Source organism: Mobula birostris, chromosome 7, assembly GCF_030028105.1.
Source record: "Mobula birostris isolate sMobBir1 chromosome 7, sMobBir1.hap1, whole genome shotgun sequence".
NCBI lineage: Eukaryota > Metazoa > Chordata > Chondrichthyes > Myliobatiformes > Myliobatidae > Mobula > Mobula birostris.
Genome location: NC_092376.1, coordinates 116,913,450 through 116,935,567, shown reverse-complemented (window position 1 = coordinate 116,935,567; position 22,118 = coordinate 116,913,450). Strand labels below are relative to the sequence as shown.

General features: G+C 38.4%; 1 protein-coding gene across 3 annotated transcripts in view; it reads left to right on the top strand.

Moving 5' to 3' along the window:
- LOC140200398 (pantothenate kinase 3) overlaps positions 1-14,206 on the top strand; it is a 45,764-nt gene extending 31,558 nt beyond the window's left edge. For all 3 annotated transcript variants that reach the window (XM_072263672.1, XM_072263673.1, XM_072263674.1), the window contains 2 exons: positions 624-749; positions 4,821-14,206. In XM_072263672.1, the coding sequence (XP_072119773.1) occupies positions 624-749; positions 4,821-4,871 (177 nt within the window). In that variant the 3' untranslated portion in view covers positions 4,872-14,206. The remainder of the gene's footprint in view (positions 1-623; positions 750-4,820) is intronic.
- The last annotated feature ends 7,912 nt before the right edge of the window (positions 14,207-22,118 follow it).

Below are 22,118 nucleotides of genomic sequence, written 5' to 3'. Positions count from 1 at the left end.
AGCAGGTGAAAATCATTCATCAGAAGGTGTACCTTATATTTCCCAGTTTTTAATACTAGCTTCAATAAATGCCAGCCTTCAAAAGCCTGTTTTTCAGGATTGTTTGATGATATTGTTGGAGACCTATGTATTACAGTTTGAATCTAACTTTACTTTAAAGCATGGTGAAGAAATATCAGAAAATGGTTCAGCTAAACTTGTGTTCAGTTGGCATAAATGCACTTTTATTTGTACCACTGGTGCTTAACTTCAGTTAAGTCCTGAAGCAACATCCTGAAAAGCATTCATTAAAAATCATACAACTTGTGATGTTCGCTGTGATCAACTGTAATGACCACATGATTTTAACTGCAAACTGAGATGATACACACAAAATGCTGGAGGAACTCAGCAGGACAGGCAGCAGCAGTTCTGTTCTCTGAGATAACACAAATGTTTATTTCAAAAGTTTAACCCTTTAGAAGCAATGTTTCTTGCCTCCTTAATCCGCTCTCAACATTTTTTTTGGTCAGGAATCAGTGTATCTGTAAAGGATCATTCAAACATACAACTTCAGGGTTATAATATTACAATCTAGGAATCAAACCCAATGTTTCATCCCTTTGTGCTTCTGTTGCTTGCAGAAAATAAACAGAGTTGTTTTTGTTGGCAACTTCCTGCGAGTTAATACACTGTCAATGAAGCTTCTGGCCTATGCATTGGACTACTGGTCAAGGGGACAACTGAAAGCATTGTTTCTAGAGCATGAGGTATGTACTTCAATGGATAGTTTGTGGTTTGTCATCTAAAGTGACATTGCTGTATGCTTTTGTGTTCAAATTAAATATTGCATTTGCTTTAAATTTACTTTCTAAAAAAGTGTGCAAACTCTTGGAATGTCCGAATGTCCGCTCTGTATGATCCTGATTATGGACTGGTGCCTGTTCTTGTCATCTGATGTGACGAGTCTGAATGAGCAAGCAGGTGAAACCTAAGCACCGGCTTTGGAAAGATCAGACTTTACAGATGTAGAACTCAGATTTTAAGGAAAACAATAACACCATAGATTATCATCCCAAATGATAATAGGAGAAAATAAATAATGCCATCAGGCATGCAAATAGTCAACTGTTTACTGTCCCAGTTTAGCATTGCTGGATACCAACCAAACAATCTCAGCTTTGAGGCATTGAATGTTCCTACTGAGCGTATGCAACCTCATTTGCAATGACAGGCTATAATTGGATTTAGAGCCCCAGGCAAGGAGATCAAAAAAAGCTACCTCGTTCATAGTAACATTGTTACTTTCAGACCTTGTGCATGTTGCTCCGTTCAAGTAGGTCATGGTAGTTCTGTGCTTCACACTTTCCACCTACTTTCATTTTGACTGATCGAGCATCCAATCCGTAAGGGAGCAAATTCTCGATCACCTCTATACACTCTGTGAAAATGTGCTCTCTGATTTAAATCCTGTGTGGACTGCTACTGATTTTAAAAATTATCTCCCCCGCCTTTCCTGTTTCTTTTTTGAATTGAATCACTATCATTTTAATCACGTGTCTAGATCATCCCACATCACTCCAAACTCAAAATTAATAAACATATCTTCATGACTCAATCCTTTACGTCCTGACAGTATTTTGGCAAATCTTCACTCTCTGCTTCCTGAGATGTTTTGTCCAAAACAAAATGTAGTATTCCAGATGGACCCTGACTGAGGTTATTACACTTGAAGCCCAGTGTTCCTATTGTTTTACACCCACCCAAAAAAAGTCAACTAACAGTCCGTTAGATTTATTAATTGATTACTTTTTACCTATGCAAAGTTTTAGTGATTTAAGCACTCAAACTCTAAATTCCTATCACTCCATTTTTTTCCCTAATTTTTCATCAAGGAAAGAAGTTTCCCTTCATTATTAAACCCTGACTAATAAACACACATATTCACCATTGTGCTACCCATCTCTCTCTACCAATTTGCTTAATCTTGTAACTCCCATCTGCATGACCTGAAGTATCTCCTAACACAGTAAATGCAAACTTGGCTGTAACTTTGTTCTTTTATCCACCTCGTTCAATAATGAAACTGCAGTACAGATCATAAGCAGTATCACGTTACAGTCCATGATTTGGGTTACATACCAATTTTCTGTTTTCCAGCCAGTTACTAGCTGATCCACCAACTAGCTATCATTGGAGCTTGGCACTATTTATATACACAGCCATTATGGGATAATAGCTAAGCATTGGGCAGTGATTTTCATTGGTTAATGGTACTGAAGTTATAGATCAACACCCAGGTAAATTTTGAGAGAAGGAACGCATATGTAGCTAGGAAATACTGCTGACTTTACGAGATCTCTAATATCCTGATAAGACAAAAATTGTGTATTTCACAGTAATAGTTTTTATACTGCTTTAGATAAATATGGTCAACAAAATATATAAAGAGCAATGTCTCAAAAATAGCATGATGTTGAGAAAATAGACTTTAAGTACAGTATTGAAAACAAGAAGAACTGTTTGCTCCTTACTGCCTTTTGAGATGTTAATAGTCTTGTTGTCTCTGGAATAAGATCTATGCTTTCTTGTTTTTCTCCATTTCAACAGTATTGCAAAGGCTACTACTTCATAAGACATAGGAGCAGAAGTAGGCTGTTCGGCCCATCGAGTCTGCTCCACCATTCAATCATTGGCTGATCCAATTTTTCCATTCATTCCCACTTCCCTGCCTCCTCCCCATACCCTTTGATGTTCTGGCTAATCAAGAACCTATCTATCTCTGCCTTAAATACACCCAATGACTTGGCTTCCACAGCCGCTCATGGCAACAAATTCCACAGATTTACCACCCTCTGACTGAGGTAATTTCTCTGCACCTCTGTTCTAAATAGACATCCTTAAATCATAGATGTCTTGGCCTCAGTTGTTTCTTTTCTGAGCACAGATGTGTTGTCCTGCATTCTATTGGAGAACAAGGTTGAAACTCAGTAAGAGTTTGGAGGAAAAGTAGTACTTTTTGGACCTTGTCCGAAAACGACACAACCTAAAGAATAAAGAATAGTAACTTGGAGCAAATTTGAGGTTTAGAAAATGCTGTAAGGGAAATACAGGTGTACATTCCTTTATCCAAAATTCTGAAATCCAAAAACCGAAGTTTTTTTCGCTAACAGCTTACATCACTCAGTTATGACGTGGCAGCACTAGCAGAGGCCGCCAGACGTCAGTTGTGGCTCAGCGCTCGTATTGGTTACATGTGCATTCTCTGTTCGCTGATATTTTGTGTTCACTGTTGACTTTGTGTTTAATTTCACTGTGAAAATGTCAAAAAGAGCTGCAGATACACCTATGGGTAACAATGAGAAAAAGAGAAGGAATCTTCTCTATCAATAACGCAGAAAGTGGAGTTATTGCAGAAACTTGATCGTGGTGTGTCTGTGCGGCTTCTTACTGAAGAAAATAGTGTCGAAACTACCACTGTATATGATTTAAATAAACAGAAAGACAAGTTACTGAAGTTTTACAGTGACAGTGACATTTTACATTTACTCCAATAAGTCATTTACCATGTGTTTGATTCCGTTCGTTTGAAGCTGTATATTCTTATGTTTTATTGAATGTGTTGGAAATAAAATTTCTTCTTGTCATTATTCCCTAAACAATATAATATAACAATTATTTACATAGCATTTACATTGTATTAGATATTATAAGTAACCTAGAGATGATATAAAGTATAGGGGAGGATGTGCGTAGGTTTGGTGCTCCGCTGGGTCCTAAACTCCACTGCACTGAGAAGGGTTAAATAAGGAACTTGAGCATACGTGTTTTTTGGTATCTGAGGGTGGCGGGGGGGGGGTTCTGAAATCAGAAAAATTATGAATTTCGAAGTGCAACTGGTCCCAAGGATTTTGGATAAGGGATTGTGGACCTGTACAATGTTTTTGATGCAAGTTGGTGCTTAGTTTCAGCATTTCAGAAATGAATGACCTTAGCTTGAGAATGGAAGAGGCAAAGAAGGGTTTTTGATAGATGAAAAATTGGGACTTAACCAATTGAGAAGAGAAAAGTCTATAGTTGTTCGCCAGAGTTTAATTCACGAATCTCAGTAGAATGGTGTCACTGAAATGAACAGATTTAATGTTGCTGGCTGCAGCGTGTTTGAGGGGAAGTTAGATATTGTGATTGAGCCATTAATATGCAGAGATGTAGAAATTTGTGACTACATAAAGTGTGTGATATGAGGAAAAAGTAGAGTGGAATTTCACTAGTTGCATAGAATGGGAACAGACCCTTCAGCCCAGTGAATCTACTCTGACCCTTGAGCACCTACTTAATCTCTTTTTTTCTACCCCATTTTACTCATCCCACATCTTTCTAATCCTGTACTTGCCCTTCACCAAGGACAATTTACAGTAGACAATTTACCAGTTCATACATCTTTGGGGTGGGGAGGAACCAAAGCACCCAAAAGTAACCCCAAAGTTGTGAGAACATGCAAACTCCGCACAGACTGGGCCCAACATCACCATTGAACCCGGGTTGCTAGAGCTATGAAACAGTGCTATATTACACCACTGTGTTGTCCAATAGCAGATGATACAGTAAAAGATGAAAGTGAGGAGCACATGAGGTCACCTGATCAATGTGAAGTCAAAGAGGAGTCAAACTTTCGTCTCCTTAACAAACATTTAGTGTTTGGGGAAGAAGTTAACTACCACATTTCTCTCTGGAAGGTTACTGTTTTGGGAAAAAAAAAGGAACTAAGTTTTGGTGAAAAGATATTGCACTGAGATTCTTGCTTCATTTTAAAATTGACTTGCTTCATTTTAAAATTGTAGGGTTACTTTGGAGCAGTAGGTGCACTGCTTGGACTTCTCAATTCTACTTGAGGTATTCTACATCTTACTGGTAACAGAAGAAATGTGCACAACTGGGAAACAAATACGTTCTTCCAGGGGTGAAAACCTGGTGAAGATATTTGACAAAATTGAGCCACACTACAGGCTGGTTTATATTACTGAAGTATTCTTTCTACTTGAATTGTGAAAAATCATAGTGTTTTAATTGGGTCCACTATATTGGGCATTTAAGTGCGGTTTAGTTTATTAAAACAATGTTGCTAAATACTTTGTATTGCCACATCAGCATATATTATTTGGGTTTGTCGATCTAATCTTGGTTTACTCTTTAACCTATTCAGGTAGTCTTCAAAGTACCCATAAACCTATGCAAATCAAGGCCTTATTTAGAATGATCATATCTCAGATTTATCTGTTGCTTAATAGAAAGATAAGTACTGATTTGCACAGGTATTATGAAGAAATTGTCTGCAACAAGATCTTTGATTGGGTATCTGCCCAATGGATAACATTAGGAAGTTGCAAGAGCGTTCACCTTGTAATACAGTGTTTCTTTTGGGACTTTCTTTTAGTAATAACTCTAGTGAAAATATGTGCAAAACTTCTTAATGTTGCCAGATTCAATGTCAGCAACTAAAATGTGACCCCAGGGAGGCCCACCTGATATCTCTGTATGTATTTGCCGAAAGTGGCTTTTATTTATTTTATAAAGTAGTTCTTAATTTTATTTGGAAAATGTGCATTTTATAAGGGAGGGATGGAAACCTACCTTTGTGAAATTACTAGAAATCTTTTGATCTCTAAAACGCCTTAAGCCTGTATCAGCAAAAGCTGCACAATGTAACATCCTTACAGAAAATGAGGAAACATAAACTTATATACCTTTTTTTTAACCACAGTTAAAGTTATACTTTTTGTTGAAGATCCTGAACATAATTTCATTGCTGGATATGGTATATCTGACGGTGTGTGGTTCTATAAACCATCAGAATCTGAACAAATCATTCTTAAAGTTCTTTGATGTTATTTGTTTTATTATATGTGAATTTTGTAGAGGATGTTAATTTAATGTATTTTTTCACTGAAAGGTGCAATAGTCCTAGACTGGTGCCTTCCACATTGATATATGATGATTTCTGACTGAGTGACTGTGACATGCAATAATTGCTGGAGATGTTGGTAATCATTTGACAATTACAAAAGGATGTGAGCGGTATTAAATGTACTCTGTCCATGTGTATTCTGCTAATTGGCTGCAACTGTCAGTCCTTCACTTGTATAATGACTATGTGCCAATTGTTCATCTAGTCTCCACTTTCCACTTGGATAGAGAATACTGTCATTTTATTCTCAGAAAAATAGACCACCAGTTTAAAAAAAATGGCCACAAACTTACCAGTGAATAGGTATGTATATCACAACCTTTATTTTCAAAATTTCTTGTATCTTCTGTAATTCTCTGAACTGTAATCTCATTAAACTCCACTGAAAGAGGGAATCCAGTTAATAGTTAATAGGATTGGACCAACTGTTAGAAAGCTCCAAAATTTGGTCTCCATATACAGGAGTGCATACAAATGAAAATTAGTAACAATACATAACTAAAAATATAAGCAGGTAGTGAGTTGACGCCTGGACCAATAGAGGCAACTCCAAATGCAAAACATTGCTCTTCACATCTTGGATAGGATATTACCTTAAGTATTTAGGACGGTTGAATTTTTGATGATCATTTTTGTCAGCAGCATTTACACTGTCCAACATTTGCTGTAGTCCTACTGCAGTTGTTTCGCCATGTCAGAGCACAGATAATTAACACAGGCCTGCTCAGCTAAGAATAGTAGGGTTCATTCTACAAAGCACATTTAGGTTTTTATGACAATCTGTATTCTCATTTGTTTGTACATTCCTACTTTTTCTTTAAACCAACTCTAATTCTGATCCATCCTGGCGTAACCTTAATTTGTATTATTTAGATTATGAATTTTCATGTCTGAATAGTGATAAAAATTTCAATAATTGATGTTCACTTTTTTCCTGCATTCCAGTCATTAGCATTTTGGCCAGAACTGCTTGCTGCAATTTTTTTTTAATGGCTAAATTTTAAATTCTAATCATGAGTAGCAATTTTTTAAAAAAATGCATATTGCAACAAAAACTAAACATGAGGCTTGTTTTATTACTTTGTTTTCAGGCCTTTATATTTTAGTTTGATGTTACCATTAGCTTCAAAGAGACAGAAAATTGTACCATTTATGTCAAAACAGTTCTTGCAGATATTGTTCCTCTAACTTGCTAGGATTCAATTGGCTCAAAGTTTTAAGCTCTTAATTTGAAAAAAGTGTTCCTGCTCGTCTTGCTGATATTAAAACATCCAGAAAGTATTTCTCTCATTTGAAATAGAGAAGTGCCAGAAGTCAAAAGCCAATTATGATACATAAAGCAAGAAAATCCAATCTAGGAGATCTTAAAATGGATTCATAAATATACAATGAGTCTCTATATTGAAAATTATGTTGGATATTGTGTGTAACCACAACTAAAGTTACCGTCTTTTGAAGTGTCTTGCAACATTGAAGAAAGTTATTTCATCCACTGCCTGCCCTCTCTCTTTTACACACACAATCTTGCAATTTTCTTCCTGTTGATTCCCATGTTGAAAGGTATTATGGAATTTGCTTCTAAATCTCATTTGCAGTGCATTCCTGTTTATGGCAGCCAGCCTTCTGGCAATCCAGCTATAAACATTTACTCCTTAAAGTGTAGATTTGTTTTCTTCTCTTGATGATTGTACTCCTGTAGCATAGCAAATATGCATTGCCACATTGAAAACATGATGTGGTAGAGATTAAGTTGCAGATGTATCCTTAGCCTGGTAGCACTGTGGCTCTTTCCCCAACTGTATTTAATGAACAGATGTGGTATATAAAACCATAAGACATAGGAGCAGAATTAGGCTAATATGACCCATTCCATCATTACAAAATTTATTATTGCTCTCAGCCTTCTCCCCATAACCTTCGATGCCCTTACAATCAGGAACCTATCATCCTCCACTTTAAATATACCCAATGAATTGGCCTCTATAGCCATACCATATACAATGCACAGTGTATTCATTACAAAGTCTGGTTGGTGCAAATTAAAATCTAACTTCAAATTCAGTTGTGGCTATGAAATATGTGCAGTTACTGTAAAAATTCAACCTCTACTGTTATTTCCAATGGGTGATACCATAGCTTTGTGCATCTAATGTACCCCAAAATCCATTACATCTGTGTGCTTTAGGATAAACATCAGGCTTATGAAAAGGAAAGAATACTGCAGTTGAGTCAACATTTTCATGACTTTGTACAATTTGTACTCATCCATGGAGAGAATGCACTTTCTGGCTACCCCACTTATTTATAATTAGTTACATTTTACATAGTAAAAATTGCAGACGGTACCAAACGGTTGTTCACAAGAAGGTTTCGGGCAGAATATTGGGGCATGGGCACCAGTTAGGCACGCCTTCCAGCGATGGGGACAAAGTCACTGAGGATGAGTAACAAGCCAGAAAGAGGGAAATATAGAGTTCTTGAAGAAGTACATCTTTGGATGAAGTAACAGAAATAGGGAGAGGTAATTCTTAACAGAGGGTTAGAACCTTAAAACTGAGAAGCTAGTAGTATGCCAACCAACGTTGATCAGTGAGACTGGTAAATTATGATATCTTTTGAAATCTTCAATGATTATCCATTGATCTTTTTCTGCTTCTATCTCCCTCAACTACTGTTTCCTTCACCTACTCGGAACAAATTCCTGTTAAAATACAGGCTACAAAGATACATAACACCTACAAATACTGAAAAAGGTGAACCCAACCAGCTAAATATTAACTGGTAATATGAAGACTCAGAGTTTCAGCAGCAGGTAGACTAAGGTAGAACAGATGGGATCTGTTTGTAGGATTGAATTGGGTGGGTATTGCGATGGAAAGGATTTTGCCTTTGAAACTGAGTTCTGAGGTTCCCTAGCCTGAAGCACTAGGGACAAGGCTAGAAATAGTGGTTAAGGAAACGATGGTGGCTGCAGACACTGGCTTTAGTCTTCCTAACGTGCAATTGGAATGAATAAATGCTGTGTCATTAAGGTGGTTGGTCATTACTCTTTAACTGCAACTGATTAATTTGCCTTTTTTTGATCTAACTACATTATCTCCTTGGCACACAATTTTAAAAACAATCAGTAGTAATTTAAGTTGTTGTACTTTATTTCTTTCTTTAAATATCTCCTCAGGCACCTGAATCCACTGGACTTTTCATTGGAATTCTTTGATCCGTTCTGCAACTAATGAGACTGATCAAATCATTAAGTTTAATTATTTATTTGCATTTTTAAAACATTTTTTGTAGAAATTGATGGGCAGAGCAGTTTTTTTAAAATATAGTTAATAAAAAAAAAGTGGTTTGGGGAAAAGGAGAAAATTCAAGTTTCAGATCTACCATAAATCCAAAAGTGAATTCCACATTGTACCAGTTGTTTTTTTTTCTGGATTTTAAAATATTCTTTCTCCTAATTGCCTTAATTTCAATAGCAAAGCATAAGATTTTCTTTTGAAGACTGATTTATTAGTTATTTTTCATCATTTAAGTATTGGTACCTTAGGGAATTGCATCACATCTCTCTGCTGTCTAGTATGCAGAAGCAGGGGAAGGACACAAATCTGTGTCTCACTGATAATTTCACAGAAATTTCTCTTCTAAACTTGTCATGCTGTAAAATCTATTTCCTACAATTTAAATAGACCATTGCTATTGTAAATTTCTCTGCCTACGTTCATTTGAAGCAAAAGGATAGTGAATCTGAATCAAGCAACCAATTAGAATGTTCTCCGCAGAAATTTGCGAGTCTTTGGTGACATACCAATTCTCCTCAAACTCCTAAGGAAATACAGCCACTGTTGCCTTCTTTGTAATTGCATCAATATGTTAGGCCCAGGATAGATCCTCAGAGATATTGACACCCAGGAACTTGAAACTGCTCATCCGTTCCACTTCTGATCCCTCGGTGAAGATTGGTGTGTGTCCTCTCAGCTTCCCCTTCCTAAGTCCACAATCAACTCCTTGGTCTTACCAACATTAAGTACAAGGTTGTTGCTGTGACACCAGTCAATGCAGTTGATCTATCTCGCTCCTGTACGCCTCCTCATTGCCATCTGAAATTCTGCAAACAATAATTGTGTTGTTGGTAAATTAATAGATGGTGTTTGAATTGTGCCTCATTGCACAGTGGTAGGTGTTGAGTAGGGCAGTGGGATAAGCACATATCCTTGAGGTGCACCTGTGTTGATTAGCAGTGAGGAGGAGATTTTAGTTCCGATGTTTGACTTTAGGCTGTGTAATAACTTGCATCTTCACAACCTGGTCCATATATTCCTTGCTCTGTTCCATGTCTATCACCACATAGAGTTTTAAAAACAGGATTTTAGTAAAATTTAAGCTGTGTGTAAAATTTTGTAGAAAGTTTCTATTTTGGCTCTAAACTGCTAGCTGTCATCTTACTAGGCATCATCTGCTTAGGCAGTGGCCTGAATTTTATTGAGAGGCTGTAATACAATCCTCAGAGTTTTTAATTTGTCTACAAATTGGTAGCTTAAATAGTAAACAATTCCAGTAGAATATTGGGAGCAAAGAACTGTGAAGTCACCTTAATTATTTCATAATGCATAAAATGTTATCTGGTTTTAGCATAAATAAGCAATAAATCCATGTTTAGTGACGCTGTGTGCTTTAACATAATGCATCAAGGTTCTGTTTTCTGAGTGCCTTGTTGAATTTTAGTATAACTAGACAGCATGCATATTGGAGCTTGACGATTACATTTATTTAAGGAGCAGTCACTGAAGATGTATGTACAAGGTCCAATTATGTCTGGATCCTCAAAATATAATTAACTTAGGCAAAACTCTACCCTGTTATTTAAATATGTAGCTGACATGCTAAATATTTCATCGTGCTATGATATGATCTGTTTCATTTGCGGAACTCGAGTCAGTGAGGCTTAACTGAGCATTATTTTTCCTGTAAACCATTGGTTCAGTCTTTAAGTACAAAGTTGTCATACAGTTTTGAGAGAAGCTTATGATAACCCATTTTGTACAGATGCTTTTCTCATTGATAGTGATAGCACATCAAAATAATAATAACAACTTTATTACAGAGCACAACTCATGCAGATGATGTAGTTCAAAGTGCTTTACATTGGGATAAAGTACAAACATAAAAATAAAAAATAAAAATAAACATGAAAATAAAAGACAATGATGTTGGCTAAGAGCAAGGTTAAATAAATAGATCTTGACCTGACATGTAAAAGTGTAAACTGAGTTTGCATTCCTTGTAGTTTTAGATATTGAATTCCACAGTTTAGGGCTGTAGTTCAAAAAGACTGACCTGCCAGTTATCTTTTAAGGGAGATTGTTTAAATTTAAGAGACTGGCAGAAAAATACCTGAGAGCTCGAGTAGGATTATAAAATGAAAACGACTGTGATGTAAAAAGTGCATTTTTGATAGCAAGTTTTGTACTGGGAGCAATGATTTTACACCCCACTTCAAATACTAACAAGTCTTCTACAAGTTATAACTAATATCCCCATCTATTGCCTGAAGCAAAGTTACTCTTGCAATGCCCCCCACCATTCTCTCTGTTCTTATTGAAGTTGATCTGTTTGGTAAAGGTGATGGATGGCTTGTACAGAAAATTTGTATCTGGAAAATTTGGCTGATACTACTTCTGATGTCATTTGGGTATGCCACACAGTTTAAAGTGTTTTTTGGAGAACATGGGATGGATTTAAAAGTTATAGTAGGGAAGAACTGTTATCAACCACATGAAAAGTGATGCAGGGCTGATTTCCTAATTTTCAGAAGTGCCCAAAACAAAAACATTGCCAAGGTAGAGTGAGGCAGAAGACAAGAAAAAACTGTTGCTTTTATTGGAGCAAGTTCTAACCTAATGTCTGAGAAGTGAATCTTAATGTGAGAATGAGGAATCTGAAAAGGGGACCCACATGATCTGATCATTGGTTTAATTTGTATAGTTTGGGCTAGTTTTCTGAATTCTGATTTTTTTTCCCCTAAAATTTGAATTGCATTCTAATTCGATGTGTACGTGAAGTAGTGGTTGTTATTATTTCAAGATAATGAGGGAAACTAGTTGATCCAGACATTTATAGGCATTAAAATCTGAAGGACCTAATCTTGAACTTTAAGGGGCCTGAAATGATGTAAATAATACAAATATTTCCTGATTTACTTGACAACTCTGTGATATAGATATCCACTTTTACCTCTACTCCATTACATTCAAAGCTACGATTTAAATTGCTATTGGTTAAAAATGTCACAGCATCTGTTTCATCCACCTTTTATTCTTAAGTTTTGATTTTTTGTATTCATGAGTATATTTCAATCTTATTAACCTTCTGTGCAATGATACACTTGGGTAAGCTGTCATTTAACTAGTATCAAACTGTAAATCAATTGGTATTAGTCTTAGATGGTTAAAACAGTCTCACAATAGACCCATGTTACCATTTGGTTAATGTAGAAGGATTGTGCTTGTGTGCAAAACTTAAGGAATTGCATAGTTTTGAGACAGTTGTTCAGAGCTGAAGGGTGTAAAATGTGGCTGATTTGGAATAAAATCCAATCTATTCTAAATGCTGTAACCAGTTGAATTGCAGATATTGAACCTTGTGTGCTGTTGAATCTTTGATAATAGTTAAAGGGAATCAAGAGGCAATATCTTTAAGATAATCCTTTCTGTCTCCACCTCCTTGTAAAATAGGTCAAAGCGAATGGTACATATAATCAGTCACATCCTAGAGGTTCAATTAATATTAATCAGAAATTTATCTAAAACATTGTTTATTATTCACACCTTGTAAAGATAAATGTTTCAGGATGTAGTTAAATATTTAAAGAATTTCCCATGTTGCTCAAGCATCATACATTTAAGACTTCCTGAAACACCTTGAACTGAATGGGCACTTGAGTAATTTTCTGTATGCAGAGTTAAATCTGGAAGCATTGGGCTTGATGATTGTTTTATGATATCATTCAAAGTCCGAATCCAAACAGGAACCCTGACAGATATATCCGATGTTTTGAGTGCCAGGATTTGCCTTTTTGAACAAAGTATTGCCTTCATCTAAAAGTTAAATCTGATGAATTAATTAGAAGTTATCAAAGTTAAAACAGGCTTTTGATTTCAGGATTGTATTCTTACCTTTAAAATAATAACTCTGGATTAACTCAGTTCAATATTCTGACATCTCAGCTATGTCTTGGAAATCAAGTTGATGAAGTAATGGATATTTTAAAAAATATTATAGTTACTTTATTGCATGCATTTGATAAGTTGCTGTCTTGATGTGAAATAAGAACTGAGGCCTGGATGAAACCAATAATATACCAACTTCAGTATGTTATGAGTTGCCAAGTTCACTCATTCCTTGGCAACACCTTATTGTTGCCATGGAACATTTTCTGTAGAGTGTATTTTTATGGGTTCCCTGAAGTCCAGCCTGACTCAGGGCAAACTTGAATAATTGCACCAAGATGTCAAGTTTTACCCAGAATTAAATTGTGTGGCTCCCTTAACAGCTTACCGAGTTTCTTTTGGAAAGACTTCAGCTCAGGAAAATAACACTCTTTGTAGCAAGTTTCAGGTACTGTGCAACATCAGCTTATTGGTTAACTAAAGCAATTACTGAGATAGGCAGTCATAAGCCACGTGAAATTATCAACCCGGAGCATGAATGAATTGGCCACTATGCTATGAGGAAAATGAAGATGTAATAAACAAATATTCTATTATGTATTAAAAAAAACTTGGATTTGGAATCTCTGCAATACTTAATTTCACTGCAATTCACTAACCTGAAATGAGTGTACTGCGTAAAGGTGCTGTTTAAATAACCTGGTTTAACACTGAACATTTGTACAGAAATTGATCAAATGAGTTGTAGATTATTGTTTTAACATTTATTTAGATACAGTTGTAAATAAATTTTAAAATGTTTTTGCCCAACTGAAGTTAGAGAGTACATGTGTTCTATGATTCATTGCCTTGCTGCACAAGCCTGGTTGTTTTGTGTATATATTTTTTTTTATTATCGTGAGGTGTCTTGCTCTTAAAAGCTATGTTTTATTTTCCTTCACAAAATTTCTTACAAAGGCCAAAACTTGTACTGGTAGCATTCCCATTTAGTTACAGTTTGTTGTGTTACCTGTTGCCTTATCTGTTCTTTGTTGTCTCTTACAAGATACATTGTATTTCTGATGTGCTTAATAAAATGAAATTCATTCTGTTTTAATCTATCTGATTTAATTTTGTTTTTATTACATTTTAAACTGTAGTCCACAATTAAAGTTCAAAGTAAGTTTTATCATCAGATTACGTATACGTCACCATATATAACACTGAGATTCATTTTCTTGTGTACGTACTCAGCAAATCTATAGAACAGTAACTTTAACAGGATCAATGAAAGATCAACTAAAGTGCAGAAGGGCAACATACTATGCAAATACAAATATAAATAAATTTCAATAAATAATGAGAGCATAAATAAAGAGACCTTAACGTGAGATCATTGGTTATGGAAGCATCTCAATGGATGGGCAAGTGAAGTTGAATATAGTTTTTCCCTTTTATTCAAGAGCCTGATGGTTGAGGGGTAGTAACTGTTTTTGAACCTGGTGGAGTGAGCCCTGCAGCTCTTGTACCTTCTACCTGATAGCAGCAGTGGGAAGAGAGCATAGCCTGTATGGTGGGACAAGACAGCATCTGTGAAAATGATTAAACAGTCAATGTTTCAGAACAAGTCCCTTCTTCAGGACTGAAAAGGAATGGGAAGACCCCAGAATATAAAGGTGGGGTAGAGGGGGGACTTGATAGATGAAGCCAAGTAGGTGGGAAAGGTAAAGATCAAGTCAAATCAAGTTTATTGTTATCAACTATATGCATTTATACTGTCAAATGAGATGTTTCTCCAAACCAGAATGTAAGGCACAATAGTACTCATAACACACAACTTTTGAAAGTAAGGATAAAGTTTACAGATTAAATGGCTGGAGAAGAAGGAATTGGATAGGAGAGGAGAGTGGACCATAGGAGGAGGGGACCCGGGGGAGTTGATAGGAAGCAGAGAAGAGTGGGTATGAGAGAAGGGGGTTTCACCGGATGGAGAAATTGATATTCATGCCATCAGATTGGAGGCAATCCAGGTGGAATATAAGGTGTTGCTCCTCCACCCCGAGGGTGGCCTCAACTTGGCACAAGAGGAGATCATGGACTAACATGTAAGAAGGGGAATGGGAATCAGTATTAAAATGTTTGGCCACCAGGAATTTCCACTTGTGGTGGATTGTGCTGAGTACTCGACAAAGTGGTCCCCCAATTTATGATGGGTCTCACCAATGTAGAGGAAGCCCGATCGGGAGCACTGACGCAATAGACGACCCCAGAAGATTCGTGGTGGAGGCGTTGCCTCTCCTGGAAGCACTGTTTGGGACCCTGAATGGTGGTGAAGGAGTTATTAGTCTGTAATAAAATGTTTATTTCACTGTTGCTTGTGTTTCTTTCAATATTCATTCACTAAATGTAAGTATATCTGACATTTATCTTTCCTGGTGTATATTGAGAGGACAGTGGTGGGATGCAGCCTCAGGTGAAGATTACTAGAGTGAGGGGAGAACTGATCAGGGATGGAAGAGGAAAGGTACCTGGGGATAGGAGAGGTCTTTAATGAATACTTTGCTTCAGTATTGTAGTAAGTGTCCATCTTACCTGTGCATCGAAAGCTGCTCCTCCGAGCTAGGTAGGGATTGGCCCATTTAGGGAGCATACAGCCCTTCCCACTAGCTGCAGCTCTTAGACTTAAGGCTCCTACGGATAAACTGAGGAGGTTTTAGATTGGACCTACAGAGAGGTGGTCATGCCGAAGTTGCAGGAGGCAGATAAATGGATGACTTCAGGAGAGGGAAGGGAAATGGGCAGACATACAGACTACTCCTGTGGCCATTCCCTCTAACAATAAGTATACCATTTTGGATACTGTTGAGGGTTCTGGGTTTCTGGCACTGAGGAACAGAAGGGACAAGAGGAGAAGGGCTGCAACACGTGCAAAATGCTAGATGAACTCAGCAGGCCAGACAACATCTATAGAAAAGAGTACAGTCGACGTTTCGGGCCGAGTCCCCTAAGCAGGACTGGAGAAAGAATGATGAGTCACAATTAAAAGGTGGGGGGAGGTGAGAGAGGGAAAAGGGGATGGGGAGTGGTGAGGGGGGGAGGGTTATTACCCAGAAGTTCAAGAAATCAATGTTCATGCCATCAGATTGCAGGCTACCCAAACCAAATGTAAGGTGTTACTCCTCCAGCCTGAGTGTGGCCTCATCACGACAGTAGAGGAGGCCATGGATAGACATAACAGAATGGGAAGTGGATGACAATGGGTGGCGAATAGGAGATCCTGCTTTTTTCTGGCAGACAGAACTTAGGTGCTTGGTGAAGCAGTCTCGCAATCTACACTGGGTCTCACCGATATGCAAGAGGCCATACTGGGAGTATCGGATACAGTAGATGACCTGAACAGACTCGCCTCACCTGGAAGGACTGTTTGGGACCCTGAAAAATAGTGAGGGAGGAGTTGTAGGGACAGGTGTAGCACTTGTTCTGTTTTCAAGGATAAATGTCAGAGGGAAATCAGTGGGGAGGGACGAATGGACCAGGGAATCGCGTAGGGAGCGATCCCTGCGGAAGGCAGAACGTGGGGGCGAGGTGGAATCCTGTAGGCAGTGGCGGAAGTTTCAGAAAATTATGTGCTGGACGCAGAGGTGTGAGGACAAGAGGATCCCTATCCCTGGTAGGGTGGCGGGATGGAGAGAGAGCAGACGTGCGTAAAATGGAAGAGGGCTATTGATGAGGAGGAAGGGAAGCCTCTTTGAAGAAGGAGAACATCTCCTTCATTCTGGAATGAAAAGCCTCATCCTGGGAGTGGAATGCGGTGAAGATGGAGGCCTGATAAGGCCATATTCAGGTCGGTGGAGCAACACTTTACATTCTATCTGGCTCGCCTCCAACCGGATGGCATGAACATCGATTTCTCGCACTTCTGGTAATGTGCCCCTCCCCTTTCCATTCTCTCACTTTATCTCCTTGCCTGCCCATCGCCTCCCTTTGGTGTTCCTCCCTCTTTTCTTTCTTCCATGGCTTTCTGTCCTCTCTTATTAGATTACCCCTTCTCCAGCCCAGTATTGCTTTCAACAGTCAACTTCCCAGCTCTTTACTTCACCACTCCTCGTCTCCGTTTCACCTATCACCTTGTGTTTCTCCCTCAGCTCCCCCACCTTTTAACTCCAAATCCACATCTTTTTTTCTCCAGTCCTGCTGAAGGGTCTCGGCCCAAAACTTCGACTGACCTCTTTTCCATAGATGCTACCTGGCCTGCTGAGTTCCTCCAGAATTTTGTGTGTGTTGCTTGGATTTCCAGCATCTACAGATTTTCACTTGTGTGAGTGAGAAGAGGACTGCAGTAGAGATTGGGGATTCCAAAATTAGAGGAGTAGACACGAGATTCTGTGGAGGTGATAGAGACATCCGATATTGCTTCCCAGGTGCCAGGGGCATTGGGTCCATGACATTCTAAAAAGGGAGGTTGAGCAGCCAGAAGTCTTGTAACATATTGGCACCAATAACATATGTAAGAAAAGCAAATAAGTCCTGAAGAGAGAATTTAGAGAGCTAGGTAAAAAGCTGAAAAGCAGGACCTCCAAGGTAGCAATCTCTACGATGAGTTGGCAGATGAATGCATGGCTGAGGAACTGGTTCAGGGGGCAAGGGTTTCAGATTTCTGGATTATTGGGATCACCTGAGGAAGGTGCAATCTGTACAAAAGGGACAGGTTACACCTGAACCCAAGGGCAACCAATTTTCTTACAGGCAGGTTTGCTAGAGTTGTTGGGGAAGGTTTAAACTAATTTGGCAGGAGGATGGAAACCAGCGGTTGGTTTACAAGCAGAGGCAATGTGTAGTGAGAGGCAGGAAGGACGGGCGAATGCTAAGGCAAAGTTGCATTCAAAATTCAAAGTAAATTTATTATCAAACTACTGACACCATATACAACCATAAGATTCACTTCCTTGAGGCTATATGCAATAAAGTCATAATGGAACAAATGAAAGATGAAACCAACTTGGGCATTTAACCAGTGTACAAAAGACAACCAATTGCAAATACAAATAGAAAGGCAACAAATAAATAATAATAATAAATAAGCAATAAATATTGAGAACATGAGATGAAGAGTCCTTGAGAGTGAGTCCATAGGTTGTGAGAGCACTTCAGTGATGGGGCAAGTGAAGTTATCTCCTTTGATTGAAGAGCCTGATGGCTGAGGGGTAATACAGTAACTGTTCCTGAACTTGGTGGTGTGAATTCTGGAGCTACTGTACCTTTTTCCTGAAGGCAGCAGTGAGAAAAGAGCATGAGGAGTCCCTGATGATGGATGCTGCTTTCCTACATTAATATTTCATGTAGATGTGCTCAATGGTAGGGAGGGCTTTACCCAAGATGGACTTGGCCGTATCCACTACTTTTCATAGGATTTTCCGTTTAAGGGTATTGGTGTTTCCAGTTAATATACTCTCCACTACACATCTATAGAAGATTGTCAATGTCATGCCAAATCTTCACAAACTACTAAGGAAGTAGATGTGCTGCCATGCTTTCTTCATAATTGCACTTACGTGCTTGGCCCAGGACAGGTCCTCTGAAACAATAACTCTGAGGAATTTAAAGTTACTGACCATTTCTGCCTCTGATGAGGATTGCCTCATGAATCTCTGGTTTCCTCCTCCTGAAGTCAATGATCAGCTCTTTGGTCTCACTGTCATTGAGTAAGATGGTGTTATTAAGGCAATGCTCAGCCAGATTTTCAATCTCCTGTATCCTGATTCATTATTGTGTGATGTGTTGCAGTATTAAAGGGGACAAAATTGAAAAGTGTGATTGGTACAAGACTGAAAATGTTATATTTGAATGCATGCAGTTTACAAAATAAGGTAGTTGATCTTGTAGCACAGTTAGAGATTGGCAGGTATGACACTGTGGGCATCACTGAGTCTTGGCTGACAGAAGATTATAGTTGGGACCTTACTATCCAAAATACACATTGTATCGAAAGGACTTGCAGGAAGGCAGAAGTGGTGGAGTGGCTCTTGATAAAATTGAAATAAAATCGTTAGAAAGAGGTGACATAGATGCTGGTATCTATGAATTATCTATAGTATCTAGTAGAAGATGTAGAAAACTTGTGGGTGGAGTTAAGAAAATGCAAGGCTAAAAAGACCCTGTTGGGAGTTTTATACAGGACTCTGAACGGTATATGGACTACAAATTACAATGGGAGATAGAAAAGGTGTGTCAGAAGGCCAATGTTATGATAGTCATGGGGGATTTCAATATGCAGGTAAACTGGGAAAACCAGATTGGTGCTGGATCCCAAGAGACAAAATTTGTAGAATGCCTAAGATATTGGTTTTTAGAACAGCTTGTGGCTGAGCCACTAGGGTTCTGCTATTCTGGGTTGGGTTTTGTGTAGTGAACCAGATTTGATTAGAGAGCTTAAGGTAAAGGAACACTTCGGGGTCTGTGGTCATTATGATAGAATTTACCTTACAATTTGAGAGGGAGAAGCTCAAGTTAGAAGCATCTGTATTACAGTAGAGTAAAGGGAATTACAGAGGCATGAGAGAGGAGCTGGCCAAAGTTGATTGGAAGGGGCACTAACAGGTATTGTGGCAGTGCAGCATGGTTGCAGCTGCTGGGAGCAATTTGGAAGGCACAGGATAGATATATCCCAACAAAGTATTCTAAAGGCAGGATGACAAGTGAAATCAATACCAACACAACAGCAAAAGAGTAGTCATATATAGAGCAATGACTATTGGGAAGTTAGAGGATTGGAAAACTTTTAAAAACCACAGAAGGCAACTAAAAAAGCAATAAGGGGAAAAAAGATGAAATAGAAGGTAAGCTAGCCAATAATATCAAAGGGGGTACCAAAAGATATTTCAGATACATAAGGAGTAAAAGAGAGGTGAGAGTAGATTATGGACCATTGGAGAGGCAGTAATGAGGAACAAGGAAATCGTAGACAAACTGAATAAGTATTTTCTGTCAGTCTTCGCTGTGGAAGATATGAGCAGTATGCAGGAAGTTCAACAGTGTTAGGGAGCAGATGTGAATGCAATTGCTGTTAAAAAGGAGAAGGTGTTTGGAAAACTGAAAGGTCTAAAGGTAGATAACCCACCTCGACCAGGTGGACTACACACCAAGGTTCTGAAGCAGGTAGACGAAGAGATTGTGAAGAAATTATTAATGATTTTTCAAGAGTCAATAGATTCTAGCATGGCTCTTGAGGACTGGGAAATTGCAAGTGTCACTTCACTCTTCAAGAAGGATGGGAGGCAGAAGAAAGTTAGCTTGACCTCAGTGGTTGGGAAGGTGTTAGAGTCAATTGTTAAGGATATGGTTTTGGGGTACTTGGAGACACGTGATGAAATAGGCCAAAGTCAGCATGGATCCCATAAGGGAAAAATGTTGCTTGACAAATCTGTTGGAATTCTTTGAGAGAAAAACAGGCAAGATAGATAAAGGAGAATTGGTAGATGTTGTGTTCTTGGGTTTTCAGAAGGCCTTCGACAAGCTGCCACATATGAAGCTGCGTAACAAGATAGGAGCCCATAGTATTGCAGGAAATATACTAGCATGGAATAAAAATTGGATAATTGGCAGGAGGCAAAGAGTGGGAATAAAGGGAGCCTTTTCTGGTTGGCAGCCAGAGATTAGTGGTATTCCACAGGGGTCAGTGTTGGGACTGCTCCTTTTTATGTTGTATGTCAATGATTCAGATGATGGAATTAATGGCTTTGTGGCCAAGTTTTCAGACAATATGGAGATAGGCGGAGGGACAGGTAGTATTGTGAAAGCAGGGAGACTGCTGAAGGACTTAGACAGATTAGGGGAATGGTCAAAGAAGTGGACCTTGATGGTGTGGATGTAGAAAGAATGTTTCCAATGGTAGGGAAGTCTAGGAACAGTGGGCGCAGCCTCAGAATAGAGGGATATCCATTTAGAATAGAAATGAGGAGGAATTTCTTTAGACAGAGGGTGATGAATCCGTGGAATTCCTTCATCAGGACTCTTCCCCCTTCCTTTCCAGTTCTGATGAAAGGTTATTCCCATCCATAGATGCTGCCCAACAAGCTGAGCTCATCCAGCACATTTTGTGTATTGTTATAGAATGTAGTAACAGGCACCTCGGTCAAACCGGTCTAATGCCGACGGAAGTTCCTACCTGAACTAGTAACAAGGTTCCCTGTGTTTGGCCCATCTCTCTCAATCTTCCCATGAATCTATTCAAATGCCCTTTAAACATATTCAATTAACTTCCTCTGCCAGATAGTCACCATCCTCTGTGTGACAAAACTGTCCTTCAGGTGCCCTTCAAATTGTTTCCTCTTGCCTTAAACCTCTTCTCTCTCATTTTGGAATCCAGAAACATCGAAAAAGACCAAATACTTTATCTTCGTCATTGGTGATGCTCTAAATCTCTATAAGGTCACCTCTCAGCCTCCTTCAGAGAAAACAGTCCCAGTTTATCAATTCTTTCATTATAAGCTCAAGCTCTCCAGTCCCAGCAACATCCTTGTTAATTTTATCTGCAACATCTCTACTTCAAACATATCCTATTGAAGAGCTGAACAAAATATTCTGTGTAGAGTCACCAACACCCTAATTAGTTGTAATATGACATCCCAGCATCTATACACAGTATCTCATCCAATGAGGTAAGTGTGCCATAGTCTTTCTTGACTTGTCTGAGTCACCACTTTCAAGGAACTATGTTCTTGTATCCCTTACTGTCTCTGTTCTACAACATTACCAAGTACCCTGTTATTTACTGTACTGGTCCTACAGCGCATCACTTTACACTTGTCTGAGTTAAACTCTATTACCCATTTCCCCAAGTGATCCAGATTCTGTTGTAATATTAAACAACTTTTTTTCACTGTCCATTAAACCACCAATTTTGATGCCATCTGCAAACTTACTAACCAAGCTATCTACATTGTCATCCAAATTGTTTATAGAGACAGAGTAATACAGAATGGAAACAGACCCTTCTGCCCCTCTTTTCAAAAATGATCTACACACACAAA